The 15,586-nt window shown below is 38.9% G+C and overlaps 4 protein-coding genes across 7 annotated transcripts in view; 1 reads left to right on the top strand and 3 right to left on the bottom strand.

The window, feature by feature from the left end:
- The first annotated feature begins 949 nt into the window (after nt 1-949).
- LOC102579327 (rRNA-processing protein FYV7) lies at nt 950-2,233 on the top strand. Its single transcript, XM_006352745.2, has 3 exons — nt 950-1,281; nt 1,422-1,531; nt 1,665-2,233. The coding sequence occupies exons 1-3, from the start codon at nt 1,110-1,112 to the stop codon at nt 1,920-1,922; spliced, it is 540 nt and encodes a 179-aa protein (XP_006352807.1). The 5' UTR covers nt 950-1,109; the 3' UTR covers nt 1,923-2,233.
- Nucleotides 2,234-2,306: 73 nt separating this feature from the next.
- On the bottom strand, nt 2,307-5,101 carry LOC102578999 (protein TRANSPORT INHIBITOR RESPONSE 1). Its single transcript, XM_006352744.2, has 3 exons — nt 4,607-5,101; nt 4,009-4,507; nt 2,307-3,471 (listed from the first exon to the last, which is right to left on the bottom strand). Exons 1-3 carry the CDS (start codon nt 5,059-5,061, stop codon nt 2,683-2,685), a joined length of 1,743 nt encoding a protein of 580 aa, XP_006352806.1. The 5' UTR covers nt 5,062-5,101; the 3' UTR covers nt 2,307-2,682.
- A 2,095-nt stretch (nt 5,102-7,196) lies between these two features.
- LOC102578663 (classical arabinogalactan protein 26-like) lies at nt 7,197-8,021 on the bottom strand. The gene has a single exon (XM_006352743.2). The coding sequence runs from the start codon at nt 7,754-7,756 to the stop codon at nt 7,388-7,390; it is 369 nt and encodes a 122-aa protein (XP_006352805.1). The 5' UTR covers nt 7,757-8,021; the 3' UTR covers nt 7,197-7,387.
- Nucleotides 8,022-8,419: 398 nt separating this feature from the next.
- The window catches only part of LOC102605987 (protease Do-like 2, chloroplastic), a 19,618-nt gene continuing 12,451 nt past the window's right edge, over nt 8,420-15,586 (bottom strand). The window contains exons 9-21 of one of the 4 annotated variants that reach the window (XM_006352739.2): nt 15,010-15,076; nt 14,791-14,849; nt 14,138-14,237; nt 13,254-13,333; nt 12,024-12,080; nt 10,972-11,075; nt 10,342-10,429; nt 10,162-10,247; nt 10,020-10,041; nt 9,828-9,899; nt 9,445-9,495; nt 9,180-9,240; nt 8,420-9,105 (exon numbers count right to left, since the gene is read on the bottom strand). In XM_006352739.2, coding sequence (XP_006352801.1) covers nt 8,885-9,105; nt 9,180-9,240; nt 9,445-9,495; nt 9,828-9,899; nt 10,020-10,041; nt 10,162-10,247; nt 10,342-10,429; nt 10,972-11,075; nt 12,024-12,080; nt 13,254-13,333; nt 14,138-14,237; nt 14,791-14,849; nt 15,010-15,076 — 1,068 coding nt within the window. In that variant the 3' untranslated portion in view covers nt 8,420-8,884. Of the gene's footprint in view, nt 9,106-9,179; nt 9,241-9,444; nt 9,732-9,827; nt 9,900-10,019; nt 10,042-10,161; nt 10,248-10,341; nt 10,430-10,971; nt 11,076-12,023; nt 12,081-13,253; nt 13,334-14,137; nt 14,238-14,790; nt 14,850-15,009; nt 15,077-15,586 lie in introns of those variants that run through there. The other 3 variants (XM_006352742.2, XR_001474075.1, XM_006352741.2) reach the window with 3 other exon arrangements.

Genomic DNA, 15,586 nt, shown 5'->3' with positions numbered 1-15,586 from the left:
GTAAACAAATAAAAAACTAAATGAAAAGTGAGTTGGAACGAATGTACCAAACGTCTACTTAAAAAAGTAGACGTGTATGACCGGAAGGCAAAAATTGAAAGTTGAATTTTGAAGCTCCAATTTCCAAAGACCAAATTCGTAATTTTAACGAGAAGATGAGAATAAGAGAATTTAGAGAGTAGAGAGTAGAGAAAGTAAAGAGTAGAGAGTAGAGAAAGTAAAAGATATTTTTGTGAGTGAAAAGAATGAAAGATTAGGGGTATTTATAGTTAAAAAAAAGAATGAAAATGTAGTTTTAAGAAGTTTGGGGTATTAAAAAAAGTTTGGGGGGTAGGGAGGTGTAAATGGGGGGTTATGGGGTGAAAGAGCCGTTGGTGGGGCCCAAAACCCGTTGCCCAACGGCTAATTTTGAAATTTCAGATTAAAAAAAAAAAAAACTAAACGAACCGGACCGGAACCGGGACGGACCGGTAAATCCCGGTTTCCGTCCCGTTACCCCTCCCGAACCGGCACAATACCGGATCGAACTGGTACTATCCGGAACCGAGATGGAACCGATACCGGTACCTCCCGGTTCCGTTGCCAGCCTTAATCAATTGTATGATGGCTGATACAATAAATACAACAAATATTCTACCTCTCGCACCTTTCTTGTCTCTCTCCTCTCCAAAGCTATAATTTGTAATTAAGCACACTATAACTATAGATCTCTAATTAATTTTAAACTATAGTCATTTTTAAAAGTTTTCCAAAAATAAATAAATTGGAACAATATATATTATTAGAAACGGCACATATAGGTATGTTTTTCACAATATTCCCAAATAATTTAACGCCTGCCCCACTAGTTTAGTTTTTATTTGATACGCGGGTTGTCCTTAAAATACATTTAATTACACGATTTATATTTTAAAAATAAATGTATGGGGTTTTGGTTTTCCTCCACAATTGAATTTAGGGTACACAAAATAAGGCAAAAGTGATAGGAGGAGCTTTGGGCCTTATGGGCCTCGGTTCGTGGAGGGTGAAATACGTAAAATCTCATCATCGTCTTGTTCATTCGACTCCAACTGAACAAACTAGGGTTTGAGATCCTAAATTTTGGCGTTATGAAGAAGAAAATGGTAAAGGCGGGTGAGACGGAAACGAAGAAGAAAGCAAAATGTTTCAAGGATAAGAGGAAGAATATGCAAAGATTAGGAGGAGGAAGAGGAGGCTTATCATTGGAAGCATTTGCAAACGCCAAAACCAAGACCAACACTTACAACCCTGCCATCATAAGTATTTCTTACGACACTGGGGAATTAAATTATTGCTTTTACCGAAAAAATAACTCTGCCGATTCTAAATCTATGGTCTGAAACAGTTGGTTCTAATAGCATATATGTTGTATCTGTAATTGTGCTTTTCTTTTTGTGCAGAAAAGCAAAGGGAGTTCTATAAGAACGCCAAATATGTAAATAAATATAAGAGGATAGTTAAGCAGCAACAAGGAGAGCCTTCTGGTTCTGGTTCTGCAAGACAACTAGAGGTTTGTGATTTATCCATCTCCTCTTCTTTTTTTTTTCCATTCTATTTCAGTAATTGTAATTGTGGAAGTTAAGTAACAATCCAAAACGCAACTAGAAAAGTGTTGTTCATTCTAATTCCAATTGCTATATCAGGATGAAGAAGGGAGAAGAAATAAGAAGAATAGTGCTAGAAGCCTAAGAGAAATATATGAGAGAAAACGCGAGGAGGATGACAAGGCAAAGATGGAGACAGAGGCCACTATTCTAGCAAGGAAAGAAGAAAGGCAGAGAGCTGAATCTCGAAGGAAAGAACTAAGGGAGAAAATGTTCAAGAAAACCAAATCAGGCCAACCAGTCATGAAGTACAGAATAGAACATATTTTGGAAACACTTCAAGGATCAAAAGTATAAGAATATGAGCGAGCAGTAACATCAAAGAAGCAGTTGCAAAAGACACAAGTGTGTATGGATGTAAAAGTTTAAAGAATAAAACTGTTCTTGTCCAATTAATATTTTCATTAAGCCTCTCTCTTTAGTCGTTCGTGCACATTTGAACTTCCATCATTTGCTTTCTTAGATAGGAGTACCAGTGATGCTCTTCTATGGTAGGTCACTAGTATTTAAAGTCTTGAATTCTCATTGTCTTGTAAAGGTGAATTCAGAATTAATCCTTCCATTGAACTCATCACTTGATTATGAGTTCAAATTTTGACAAAAAAAAATTCCTGAAGAGATTCTTAGTACATGGATGCAATGAATTTTATTGACTTATGAGTACACGATGGCATAATCTCATCAGAAAAACAAGTCAATAGAAAAGATAATGAAATTAGCTGCATAACGATGCACAAAGTCTTCAAATCGCTAGCATGTACATTGTTGAACATACCCCCTTCCCCCTAAAACAAAATACAAAGTAGTAATTCTTATTCCCAATGATACATAACAACACATAGGGGTCGGTTACTGGGATTAGGATACTAATATAAGTATAGAACTTGGGTCTGTCATTCCAAACCTCACAAGAGTTTTAACTCTTTATAAGCTGATGCAGTAAATTAGCTTAGCCAAGAGGTAATAGTTGATGGCATGTGAGGTCTTCGACATAGCACTTTATGGCTTAACCTGCTACAAAAAGGAGGATTAATAGCATGAGGGTGAATTTCCATTGCTAATGTGCAGCATCTTCTTTCATTATCCGAACAAAACCAGGCAGGTCAAACCTTGGTCCAGCCACTGTTCGGTATATGTAAAGTTTATCAACAGGGCAGCTTCTTGGCTGCGTGTCCAGAGGACCCATCTCATCTATAACTTCAATATTAAGCCTAGGCATCTTCTGACTTAGCAGCTTACAGGCTCCAAAACTTACTGAACAAGAAGACATCCAAAGGGATCTCATTGTCTCCAGTTTTGCAGCATTAGCCAAAAGAGCGTCGTCACTAAAGGGGCAGTCTCTGATCTCTAGTTTTCTGAGGCTCTCACATCCAGAGAGTACATGGTGGAGGCCCATATCACTATCCCCAGCAAAGGCGACGGAAAGCATCTCTAACTTTTTAGCATGGGTCCCAATGTACTCAAACACACGGTCAGTAAGAAGGCCAGAAAGAGAAAGTCGCCGCAACTCTTTGCATTGTTCTACAATTGCCCCAAAACCAGCATCAAGCGGTTCAAGAGTCAAGTAATCAGGAGTTCGAGGTTCCAAAATACACAAGCGAAAACAAACCATGTTAGGACTGTTTCTAGCAATAGTAATCAAAGCGGCATTTCTCATTTGGCGGCAGAAGTATAAAACTGTTTGGAGCTTAGGACAGCCATCTGAAACAGCTACAAGTCCCTGCTCTGTCAGGGAAACATTTGGTTCTGGATCAAAGGGATTAGAAGGAAACACCCTAAGTTCTTGCAGGTCTTTACAGGTACCGGCAAGCGCCTGGAGACCGGTATCTTCAATGTAGTCTAGTACCTGTAGTCACATTTATTCAAAGTGAAATGTCTTAAACACTAAGCAACTATTCCAAGCTTGTAGCAAGAAAGATTAAAGAACCATTAGCAGGAAATTCTTTGAATGTCACAGGAAAAGAGAACAGATAAAAAAGTCTTCAGCATAAAAGTTAAGTTACCTGTTTCGTAAAAAAGTCTTCAGCATTAAGATTGATAAATATGTCATATGACCATTGCGTATGAGAATTATACAACCAAAGAATGTATCTTCTAGATCCTACTTCATGTACAGGTCTATAACTTCAACTTAAGGTAAAGGTGAATTATTTTAGCCAATCTTATGAGTGGAAAGTATCTGCATATCATGATTTTTATCCTAGATATCCTTGCCGTCAACAGAATTTACAAGACGATAAACAGGTAAAATTTTGTGTGCTTCTCTTATAAACAATCCCTTGCCTTCAAGGCAAGATATCATGCTCTTAAGTTATCAGAATGTTGTGACTGAAAACATAGGCAAGTAAAGTAAAGTAAAGTAAAGCAAAGCACTGGAACATACCCACAATCTCTGCAAATTATGACACAGACTTATGAGCTTGTTAAGATGAGGGTTTTGAATAGTAGCATAGCTTAAATTCAATGAGGTGAGTCTGGAGCAAACTGGATATACAGCTGGAAGGTAAGCTGGCATGACATCCCAAAATCCAGACAAGCCTTCAAGTATCTTGCAGCCTGAAAAAGCTTCTTGGAGGTTTGAGAAAACATCAGACTGTAACTGTACCTCAGAAGAGTATGCACCTGTACCAAATTCAACCAATTGGGAAGCACAAGACAATATGTGTGGAAGTTTCTCAAGGGGGACAGCTTGACTGAGCCGAAGTGTCTTCAAATTAGGAGAACGTGCAATGAGACTCTCCAGATGTGATAAGCTGATCTCAGAACCCAAACAAGAAATGTTAAGTGACACCAGTGACGTACAACCATCAGGAAAATGACTGAGCCAATCACTACTTAGGTCCTCCACTTCACTTTCTCCCAAGTCTAGTTCAGTGAGATTTCTGCAAGTGCAAATAACAATTTCAATTCTTTCTGTAAGTGTATGGGAGATGCCCATTATGTATGAGCAGCAATTAAATAAGTAAGGCAATAAAAGGGACCTGCAGTTAGCGGCAATGGCAGCAAGTCCATCGGTAGTAAAGCCTTCACAAGACAACAAGACCAAGACCTTGAAATGGTGAAATGAGGTGGAAATCAAGTCCAAGGAGTCATCAGTGACAACCATTCGCTTGAGTCTAATTTCCTCAAGCCAAGGATAAGAGGGAGACATTGCAGCAATCCAAGGTTGAAGATAGGCACCCCATCCGTCAGGAACGAGATTAAAGTCAGCAAAATGGGGCTTTCCTTTGAGATAGATGGATGTGAGTTGAGGGAAGCGTGTGATCATAATCTCAGGGCTAACGGCGTAGCAGTTGCCGATGAAGACACTCCTCCTAGAGCGCCTCTCGAGCTCGTACCACGACTTAGAGACTAAGGATATACTGTTACGGTCCTTGTGTGAGGTTAACAAGGAGAAGAGGTGCTTCAACACTTGTTCAGGGAATGACGACGACATTGTTGTTCAGATCTGGAAGAGGAAGAAGAAGAGGATGATTTATTGTTGGAAATGGATAGTTAGTTAACTAACTTAACCAGGGTTGGGTTAAGTTTAGTTGTCGGTGCTCATATTAATTACTCTATTATTGTGGATACACTTGTCTTTTTATAGGTGGCCCGTGAATTCTTAATAAACGTGATTCTGAGTAACGTTTTACACTTAAAACATTACTGATCATAGTAACGTATTATAAAAATGTTACTCAAAGTTACATATTAGGCTAAAAACGTTACTTTGAGTAACGTTTCTATACTTAACACCGTCAACTACAATATTCCGCATAGCTGGTCCTAAAACGTTATTGAGAAATACGTTTATACTACTATTGTAAAAAAATTAAAAAACGTATTATTTTAGTGAATTGCTTTAAATAATGGCATAATTTGGCCAAAAATACCATACTTGTCAGTTTACTACAATTAGTGAAGATGTTAGTCCTTCCGTGAGCTTCAATCTACGATAGAAATCACCAAAGAAGTTTGTATTCTTTCTATTATCATACTGAAACAAATCCTAATTCTCAATACAAATACATAAACATTATAGTCGTTGATAACCAAATTATAATAACAACACTTGAATTACAAAGAGAAGTACTGTAATAACAAGTAACTAAAGATAGAGCTAAGAATGGGAATGAGAAGTTAACACTCTAGAAAGAAGATGAGAGGAAAAGACAGTTTCTTTATAGTCCCTCCGTCCCATTTTATGTGGCACCATTTTCTTTTTAGTCAGTCCCAAAAAGAATGTCACATTTCCTTATATGGAAAGTATTTAAAGGTACAATTCATTTTTTACCCTTGTTGGTCCCACTTAATATTAAAATAATACTCCAATACATTTATGAGGAGAGAGAAAAGTGACTCTACTTTTTAAAGGGCAATTTGGTAAACATTTCAAAGTCTTCATTTATTTCTTAAACTCCGTGCCCGGTCAAATGTTGCCACATAAAATGGGACGGAGGGAGTATTCTTTCTTCTCTTAATTTTCTTTCCATTTTTAAACATGAAAATAATATCCAAATTGTGTATATATATTTAAAAGAAGTAGGTATGTCTTTGTATTTTTAGTAGAACCTCTCACATATCACTTAAGGTAAAGATGAGAAAATTAGTATCTTCCATGATATTATTTCATTTTGTAAGTAAAATAGTTGATTATTTCATTAGATTACATTTTGGACCGTTGCTGGCTCCACTTTTGGAATTAAACTCCATCCATATCCATAACATGGTCTCACTACTACACACTCGGACTGGTACTGACAAGAAATGTAATCCCTCTCCATGGCTTCAATCAACTCTAGCTCTTGTTTTGTTGTTTTTATAGTCAACTAGCTGCTAGGAACAGAATAGTACTCCATTCATCACAGTGGTCCAATATAAGTACTACTTTAATCTGTGATGAACAACTAACTCATTGCCTAAACCATTTCGCCTAATATCCAAAAACAATAGAAAATGGACTCCACAAGAGATAGGAATGAATACTACCTCATCATGGAATTTGAAAATGATCAAGTAATCCCTCATGCCCTAACATTAATTATTCAGAACTACATGTATTTCCACAAACGACCACAGCTCCTTTACATGGTTAGCTGAGGGATATGATCAAATCAAGTGTCCTTTCACAAAATATGATCCATTCATCGAGAAATCCTATTTCAGAATCTGATAACGACCAAGAGGAAATCCAAGCATCAAACGGCCTTAGCCTTAAAAACTGATCAAGTACTAAAGTTGCACCAAGAAATTGAGGAGTTCAACAACAACTTCTAATGCACAAAGATGAAGAGAAACTGCTTTGGATTTGCTCAGGGAGGAAAACAGCAGGCTCAGGATGAAGGGGGATAATCTCATTGAGCTCAACGCATCAAACAAGGGTTTTTTGAAGAGCAAATCTCCTAAGCACTAGTAATTTAGCTAGTATATTCAATGATTATACTTTTTGTTCATTTGCTACTATACCTCAAAAATTATTCTTTTTAGTATAGGAAGAGTATCATTTTAATTTGAATAGTATTCTTTTGACAACTGAATCAAACAGAGAATGAAAAAGCTTGTTGAGTTTGTTTAGACAAAGTGGAGTCATTGTTTTATCATAACCCTTCTTATTTGGAGATACAAGAATGGCAATACATCTCAATTAACTTAGTAATAAGTGACTGATTATTTACTCTGATAAGCAAAAACAATATGAATAAATCTACAGTAGTACATGGTGTGAATATTTAATACTAAAACAATAAATTATACCATCTGTACCAACAATGCAGCAGCAATTACAGACCAAAGACCAGAATTGCACTAAAAACTGATGCTAGAGGAATTGCAGAGTGAAATGAGAATGAGGCAGAAGGCTGAAATGGCATGAAAGGTCCAGGAGCAACCATAGCATCTGGATTTGGTGGGCTGAGAGTTGAAGGTATAGTGGGCAGTGAGGAATCACTTGGAGCAAGCTCTGAGCCACCAGGTGAAGGAAACAGAGGAGTTATATCTGGAGAAAGTGAAGGTGAAGAAGATATTGGTGGCAATGCAGGTGCAGCTGAAATAGTTGAAGCTGGCATGCTAGCTACAGAAGAATAAAAAGATTGGCAAATCAAGAAAATCATGAGTGGAATCAAGAATGGCTTTGTGGAAGTGGAAGCCATTAATGAATGGTGTGGACACCCTTTTGACTATTCTTGGCACAGAAATAGTAAAGGTATTATCTTTGGTGAAAAGAATGACATTATGATTGATTATCAAGAAGCTAAGAAGACAGCTTGGAATGTATTGGCAATGGGACAAGATTGGTTAATGGTAATTGTTGAGATATCACATGAGCTTGTTTGTCCTCTTCCTCTATGGAATTTTCTCTATCTGACAAACCATTTTCAAAATTGCGTCTGGCACCTCCACCGTCTTGAAAATCTCAATAAGTAACTTGAAAAATATGGAAACTACCTTGCTATAAACTGGCTTATACAGATAACTATTTGCATGATCATTTCATTTAATATTTAAATCATTTCTGCAGACGATTCGTAAGCAGGTGAAAAAAGAAACAAAAAAGGTCTAAGTAAGCATGTTCAGGAATTTGGAATCTTGTGTAGGTTGGAGTATGGTAGGTCCATTCTATAGTCTATGACATATTGAGCTCATAGGAATGTGATATTTCCCACATACGGATACGGTTCAGGAAAGTGAATAAATACACCATCTTATCTAACCTTCCATTTTTCAAATCAAAACTTCTTGTTGCTGCAAATATAAGTAACACACAAGATTTGAAAGATTACTACCGGGAATGGGGAGGAAAAACTGAAAGAACAAAAAAAAATCTTGCCTATACTGAATGGTAACAAAACCTTCAACTCTCAAAATTTCCTAAAAATTGATAATTACATCCTACACCTGTAAAAATAAACCTCAGAAATGCTGCATACTTAAATGTGCAGGGCCATGAACTTCCATTTCACCTAAAGGCAATAGCCACCAGCACATTGATTTAAACTGAACATTTTCTTTTTTTATATTTTGCATCCATCAGTTGTATTATTTGCTACATAATTGTTGTTCACTTTGCGGGCCAATCTTATTTAAAACCAAAGGAGGTAGCCAAGTAAGCACTGTTGTGTAGAGTCACCATGCAGATTATCTGAGTTCTTTCCCCTGTCAAGTTTACAAATGTGACAATAGATCTTTTTCTGCAAGAATAACCATCTTATTCATGAAACACTTTGGAAGAATGGCTGCCTTCAAGTGAGAATCAAGATCAAGCTTCATATGCTAAGTGATCAAGACCAAAGAAACCCTTCATAGCCAAATTCACCGTGATTGGTTGCTTCACTTTGTTCTATGGTGGAATCAACGTACTGTCCCAGAAGATCTGATGATCTTTCAGCTGGAATGCCGTAGTCTTTGAGAATACTAGCTGAGGCAGACATGGCTTCCTCCCTTTCCAGAACCACCAGAATATTGTCTTCAAATTCAAACACTAAATATTTGCCCTTGGATGCTGCACAAACAGATAAATTTGTAAATGCTCAGCTAAAGAGAAAAGAGACCTCAACTACGTATATTACCACTTACAATCTACAAGATGAGCCAAATGGTGAATGTTTTTAATTCGGGTGCCATTCATCTTCAAGACCTGCCAAGTAAATTAAAAATTGAGACTTCATAGAAGCAGCATACAACAACTATGCCTCAACTCCAAGCTAGTTGGGGTCGGCATATGAATCCACTTCATTGAAAAATCACACGTGACTTAATTTGAAGTTTGATGTTCACACTAATTATTGTTTACAATTCAACTGGTAGGAATATAACATCTAAGTGAATACGAATAACTTACCTGCTCATTGCTCATATCCTCATATCCAATATTTACTTCATTTGCCAAGACCTACAAGCAAAATAAACCATTGAATGTGGCATTATTTTTGTAATTAACCCCTCGGCATCATTTAGAGGTGAAAAAATGGGTAAGCAAGTGATAAGGTATACTAGAACCCCAAGGGTGACAAATGGGCAGGCTAAAGCCTATTTAACCATTTTGCCACCTCTATCATCACCCTTAGGATAATGTGCCCTGTTCCTGTTCCTGTTCCTCCACCATGTCCCAGGAATGGGTATGTCCTACTATCGAGTCCAGTAATGAACAGAAGAAAGGATAAATATTTCAGTCACTATATCCATGAATTGATTTACCAAGGCCAAAACTTACTCCATACATACCTGAGATAGTACAACAATCTGCTCACCTTCGAACTTGGCCAAAGAGTATCGAGCCTTGGTCAATAGTTTTAGCTAATAAAATTAAAAGAAAACAATCAAGACAAGAAAGTATTTCTAATCATTGACTTATCAAAACAGAACAAAAAAGAAGTTTTAATCATTGCGAGCAATCATCATTTTGTCAAGACTTACCCCAATGCTATCTTCTTCTTCCCTGCCAAATAAAATATGAATGTGTTGTTATCAGAGAGAGAACTCTTATACTAATATGTACTTGAAAACTAGCAAATTGCTAGCTACGTATAACTATACAAGGGATTATGGAAAATCTTACTCTATTAGTGGTTCGGATAGTGGGGTAAACACCAAGCCTGCAACTATTAGGTATGAAGGCTGACCACCTTCTATGTGATAAGGAACCTTCAGATGAGAGCAAACAGATCTATATAAATTAAACTGAGATTCAAGTGATGTCAACAAAAAGACCAAGGGTCAGCTAACATTTATTTTATACCAAATGCACACGTGGCTTCAAAACTGCTTGAACTTTCATAAATTCTCCCGCTCTAATGATACCAAGCTCAACTGAATCACCAGTGAATCTGAAAAGGAAAAAACATTTTTTGAAAAATATACAGTAGCATGTGCATACTTTATAAATCAACATGCAGGATCAACATCGACATGGAAGATGGGGAGAGTTTGGAGTTTTGACATTAGGGATTCAGTGAAATACTAGCATTAATTGATATCCATTTCAAAGTCACCAAGGAAATGGATCCACCGGGAGAGAAACAAAAAAGACTATTCAACCTTCATAGTATATAAAATGATAGCATTCCCTGCTAGCTTTGGCAAATTTTAATTGAAGCAGAAACTTATGTGGAAAAGACAAAGGGGGAAGTGTTGCCTTGAAAATCGGTAACCATTACATGAACTAACAGTCAGAGTTTGACATTCAAACTGAACATTAAGTGCATAATGTTTGTCAAACGTAGTATCAAGTATGTAATGAAAAAAATGTTTGTCAAAGTGACCCCGAAGCGATCTTCTTCTAGTTGCGGGACGAAATCCGACAGCCAATTGCTGGCTCTGAATAACCTTTTAATGCAAATTTAACTTCTTGCAAGTAATTAAACATTACTTTTGACTAATGAGATAGCGAAAAGCTATACGTTCACTTGATCGAAACGGCACTGTTCCTTCACACCCAACATGAACACCATCAAAGCTAACAATGACATCGCCCTGGAAAAATGTGCCAAATATTATTCGACTTAGTGACATTACCAAATCAATATGTATATGAAACAATTATCCAAAGAAAATTTCTGTAGTACTTAACTAACAACATAAGAAGAGAAAAAATCAAATAAGCTAATGTAGAAATAGGTCGGACTAACTAAACATGATCAAAGATTCTAGTATACTCCTCTTTTCTCATTCATTAATTTAGTAATAGGACAATATCTGGATGTTCTGGCAAAATAAATACTAGATACCAACAGAATATCCATGTCATGCACATCTATGGTGCATGTTAATCAATGTTGTAAAAGTAGCAATTAATGAAAAGAATGTAAAATCTATAACTTGAGTCCCTAGTCCATATTCAATCAATCAATAACACCAAATCCCAAACTAGTTAGACACGGCGACACGAATCTTCCATGTTCATTATGCTCTATTTAGAGACACATCCTCAGTGGCTATTGTTTCAAAGAAGTTATCTGCTATAAAGGAAGGAGGAAGTCAACATAACTATATTAATCGATCACACTATTTTCTAGAAAGAACCGATTGTAATGACTAAATCAAATTAATTGACACAAATGGACGGAGAAGAAGTGAAGTACACTATTTAATAATGTAGATGCCTGGAGCCATGAGCCTATGACTTCCAGGGGGCATCTGATGACAACAAAGACTTTTTATTTTAGTTTCTCATTTGTCACTACCCAGTCAAATCAAATATTTTTTCTTATGGTCCATCCATTTGCAGGTTGCAGTCTAAGGGTTACATATTTCAAAAACTTTGAACGTGAAATAAATACCATTAAGCTGAGGCTCTCTGGCCTAAATTAACTGTCATTATCAGAACAGAGCTACCAACTGCTGACATTGATAGTGGTGCAAAGAAATCAATGTTTAACAGTAAAATCAGCAATAACCTGCTGAAATAAAGAATACAAATACCTCTTTCACAACATTACTGATGTCAGAAGTGGGCTCAACTTTCCGGACGAGTACACCCTATCAAACGAAAAACCAGCTGTATAAGAGGACGTCTAGAAGCATTATACGAGTACCAAATTTTCCACACAATCAACTGAGTAACCACTACACATCTATGTCTCAGAACATGTTACTGCCAAGGTGGATTCAGTTGGATGAATTTCAAAATGGGTTTGCTTTCACGTAGGACTAATTTTTTTCTTTTTCCTGATGAGGCACAAAGTATTATTAGAGACCAGAAGTGTCCAGAACACTGAAGATATTGTAAATGCTGCTTCATTCAGGATGACTTCCTCTTAAATAAAAATCAGTCAACTATTAAAAAGTTCACCACTGGTGTTTATGAAGAAAAGTTAGCTTTACTCAGCTCAAATCCATACCCAAATAAATTCAATTTTTCACACGCTTAAGCCTAAGGATGCCTTCCACATTTTCTTTAAATTGTTTCTCCGAATGTGTTCCTATGTATTCTAATTGATAATTGTCAGCAGCAGGCAACTTTTTTTATTGATCAATGAATTCAGCAATTACACGCACAAAAAGGGAAAACAAAGCACGGGGGGGGGGGGGGGGGGGGGGGGGGGGGGGGGGGGGGGGGGGGGGGGGGGGGGGGGGGGGGGGGGGGGGGGGGGGGGGGGGGGGGGGGGGGGGGGGGGGGGGGGGGGGGGGGGGGGGGGGGGGGGGGGGGGGGGGGGGGGGGGGGGGGGGGGGGGGGGGGGGGGGGGGGGGGGGGGGGGGGGGGGGGGGGGGGGGGGGGGGGGGGGGGGGGGGGGGGGGGGGGGGGGGGGGGGGGGGGGGGGGGGGGGGGGGGGGGGGGGGGGGGGGGGGGGGGGGGGGGGGGGGGGGGGGGGGGGGGGGGGGGGGGGGGGGGGGGGGGGGGGGGGGGGGGGGGGGGGGGGGGGGGGGGGGGGGGGGGGGGGGGGGGGGGGGGGGGGGGGGGGGGGGGGGGGGGGGGGGGGGGGGGGGGGGGGGGGGGGGGGGGGGGGGGGGGGGGGGGGGGGGGGGGGGGGGGGGGGGGGGGGGGGGGGGGGGGGGGGGGGGGGGGGGGGGGGGGGGGGGGGGGGGGGGGGGGGCGGCGCGGGGCGGGGGGGGGGGGGGGGGGGGGGGGGGGGTTGATGAACTATACAGAGAAAGACTATCACTCTGAAGAGCAGATGAAGGACTTTCATTCTGTATAGGACATAAACAGACCTCGTTAGATGGCACTTTTAAGCAGGCACGTAGCGCTGGATTCTCCAATTTTTGCAACAACACCCCAAGACAAGGAAAGCCTGAAAGCATAAGTCAATATTGTGATTAAGGATAGCAGGGAAGCAAATAAAATAAGCAAAATTCTTAGGCACCAACAAAAATCCATGAGCCCCTGTGCAGCCAACCCCTTATTTCCACGACTCTTAAACACATTAATAATGCCAATTTTTTAGTTATTTCAGAAACACCTTATACTCTCCTTTTTCCTTTCACAGAACCAAGTGGTGTACGTGCTTCTTCCACATATGCCTTCAGGTCACAGGCTGAGCTGCTCAGTGAAGTTTCCATTCGTCCAGCCGCCTTCTCATTAGCAAACCCAACCACCGTCTGGAGTTAAATGTTTCTCTTAATCCCTCTCCCATCAAGCATTATCATTACACAATAACAGATAGACATCATGACAAGCCAACAGGCAACAACAAAATTACTTGATTGGCAAATGAAATAGGAGCAGGTGGAGTGGTCAGTTGGTTAGATTCAAAATAAGCACATGTTTGAAGTTTAGAACTGAGTATTTTCTATAACATGCAATTCAAAAGTACGCTTTATTTAGTCTACATTTGCATATTAATTGATTTTTCCAGCAACAAAATCGAACTTAAGAAATCCAAGCTTGATGTAGATTAAAAACATATATGGAATTTGGACCAAACAGATTGAAATGAAGCTAATCTCAGAGATCAGTCAGTTGTCATAATCTAATCCAAGAAATAAGTAATCTTCGTTAAACTGTGTAGCTGGAAACAAAACAGACTGTTTGCAAATCCCTAGCCATTTAGGTGGCCTGAATGAGCAGATACTTCCAGAAAAGGAGACAGACTCACCACAATACTTCCCATTCTTCTCGTAGTCTTCCAAAAAATGAGATACAACTGTAGTAGGTATTACATAGCCAATATTTTCAGCATCATCGGATCTGTAAACCTAAAGAAGTTGTTGGGTCAGCAATACCAATATGAAAGCAACACATAAAGTAAAAAACAAATAACATGAGATTCTTGAAGAAGATCATAACTTTGTCAAACATAGTGGAAGAACAGTATGCTGATCATCATGGTTTTTAAGGCAAATGCACTAGAAAACATTTTATACCCTGAGGAGTTATTGAACTCATTCAGTAAATAGATCAAGCAAAATAAAAAAAGAAGTGTCAAATACAAAAAGTGATTTGAAGAACTGTTGATAGAGCTCATGACCATAAGCATGTTACCACCCCTAGTTGGCCCAAGCGATAGTATTATGGTTTGCCTTGGGGCGAGCTCTTAAATTAGCATCAGAATGTCTTTTAAAACAGATGAAGATAACAGCAGCGATAAAATAAACTACTTCAATTATGTGATTAAGTAATCATTTCAAACTAGTTGCATTACAGAAGTTCCCTAAAAGAGAGGACTCTGTGTAATCTAAAGTGGCAAGCCCAAAGAAGCAAGAATCTGGTCACATGAATAACCATTATCCAAATCTGACAAGCAACTACCTGAAATGCAACTCCAATGCAATCTCCAACATCATTGAATGCAGGACCACCACTATTACCTAAAAGTCTTGCAATTAGTAGCAGCAACTATATTAAAGCAAGAAAAAATACAACTATAGATCCGAGTATGTAAACATGGATAAGTTCTAATACAAGATCGATAAGAGTAAATTTCTACGGGCTGATTATAGTAACGGTCTTATTTCAACATCCATTTACCAGGATTTATTGCTGCATCTATTTGAATGCCCAGCAGCTCAGATGATCCATGAGCATATGATGTAACCTATTGATGAAGACCAACCTATGAGTTAGCACTTTTAATCAATATCTGGGAAATCAAAATCAGGCTGTATCTATCACTAGTAGCAAACAGAAGATTGTCTAGTTGTGATAATCAACTGTTCTCCAACATATAAACTGACTGGAATTCAAGCGAACAACTATATGCTTCAATACTCTTAACTGTAGCCACAACCTTAAAAAGTGGGAATAATAAGGGTGTAAATGGGTTTGAATGTAACAAAACAAAGAAAAACAATAACGATAACAATAACAATAACAAAGAATAATGTCTCTATAAAAGTACCTCGCATTTCGTTAAGGCAAATCAACATGCTTAATTGCAGGTCACTGATGGAAGATCAATATTCACATTGACTAGGTTATGCAATTGTTATTTTAATTTAGGATCATGAAACCTGATTAAGGGAAAAAGGACAAATATATCCCTGAACTATCGTAAATGATATGTAAATACCCTCCGTCATACTTTTGGGACATTGGTGCCCCTGCC

Source organism: Solanum tuberosum, unplaced genomic scaffold (genome assembly GCF_000226075.1).
Source record: "Solanum tuberosum cultivar DM 1-3 516 R44 unplaced genomic scaffold, SolTub_3.0 scf00150, whole genome shotgun sequence".
Taxonomy (NCBI): domain Eukaryota; kingdom Viridiplantae; phylum Streptophyta; class Magnoliopsida; order Solanales; family Solanaceae; genus Solanum; species Solanum tuberosum.
The sequence above is the reverse complement of the archived record's forward strand: the minus strand, read 5'-3'. Positions and strand labels throughout refer to the sequence as shown.

Excerpts from the sequence above, each read along its gene's own strand:
- LOC102578663 (XM_006352743.2), bottom strand. The coding sequence starts at position 7,756 with ATGGCTTCCACTTCCACAAAGCCATTCTTGATTCCACTCATGATTTTC.
- LOC102579327 (XM_006352745.2), top strand. The coding sequence starts at position 1,110 with ATGAAGAAGAAAATGGTAAAGGCGGGTGAGACGGAAACGAAGAAGAAA. Across the intron at positions 1,282-1,421 it reads TTACAACCCTGCCATCATAA|AAAAGCAAAGGGAGTTCTAT; the intron begins GTATTTCTTACG and ends CTTTTTGTGCAG. Across the intron at positions 1,532-1,664 it reads GTTCTGCAAGACAACTAGAG|GATGAAGAAGGGAGAAGAAA; the intron begins GTTTGTGATTTA and ends TTGCTATATCAG.
- LOC102578999 (XM_006352744.2), bottom strand. The coding sequence starts at position 5,061 with ATGTCGTCGTCATTCCCTGAACAAGTGTTGAAGCACCTCTTCTCCTTG. Across the intron at positions 4,508-4,606 it reads GCCATTGCCGCTAACTGCAG|AAATCTCACTGAACTAGACT; the intron begins GTCCCTTTTATT and ends TTGCACTTGCAG. Across the intron at positions 3,472-4,008 it reads ATAATTTGCAGAGATTGTGG|GTACTAGACTACATTGAAGA; the intron begins GTATGTTCCAGT and ends ATGTGACTACAG.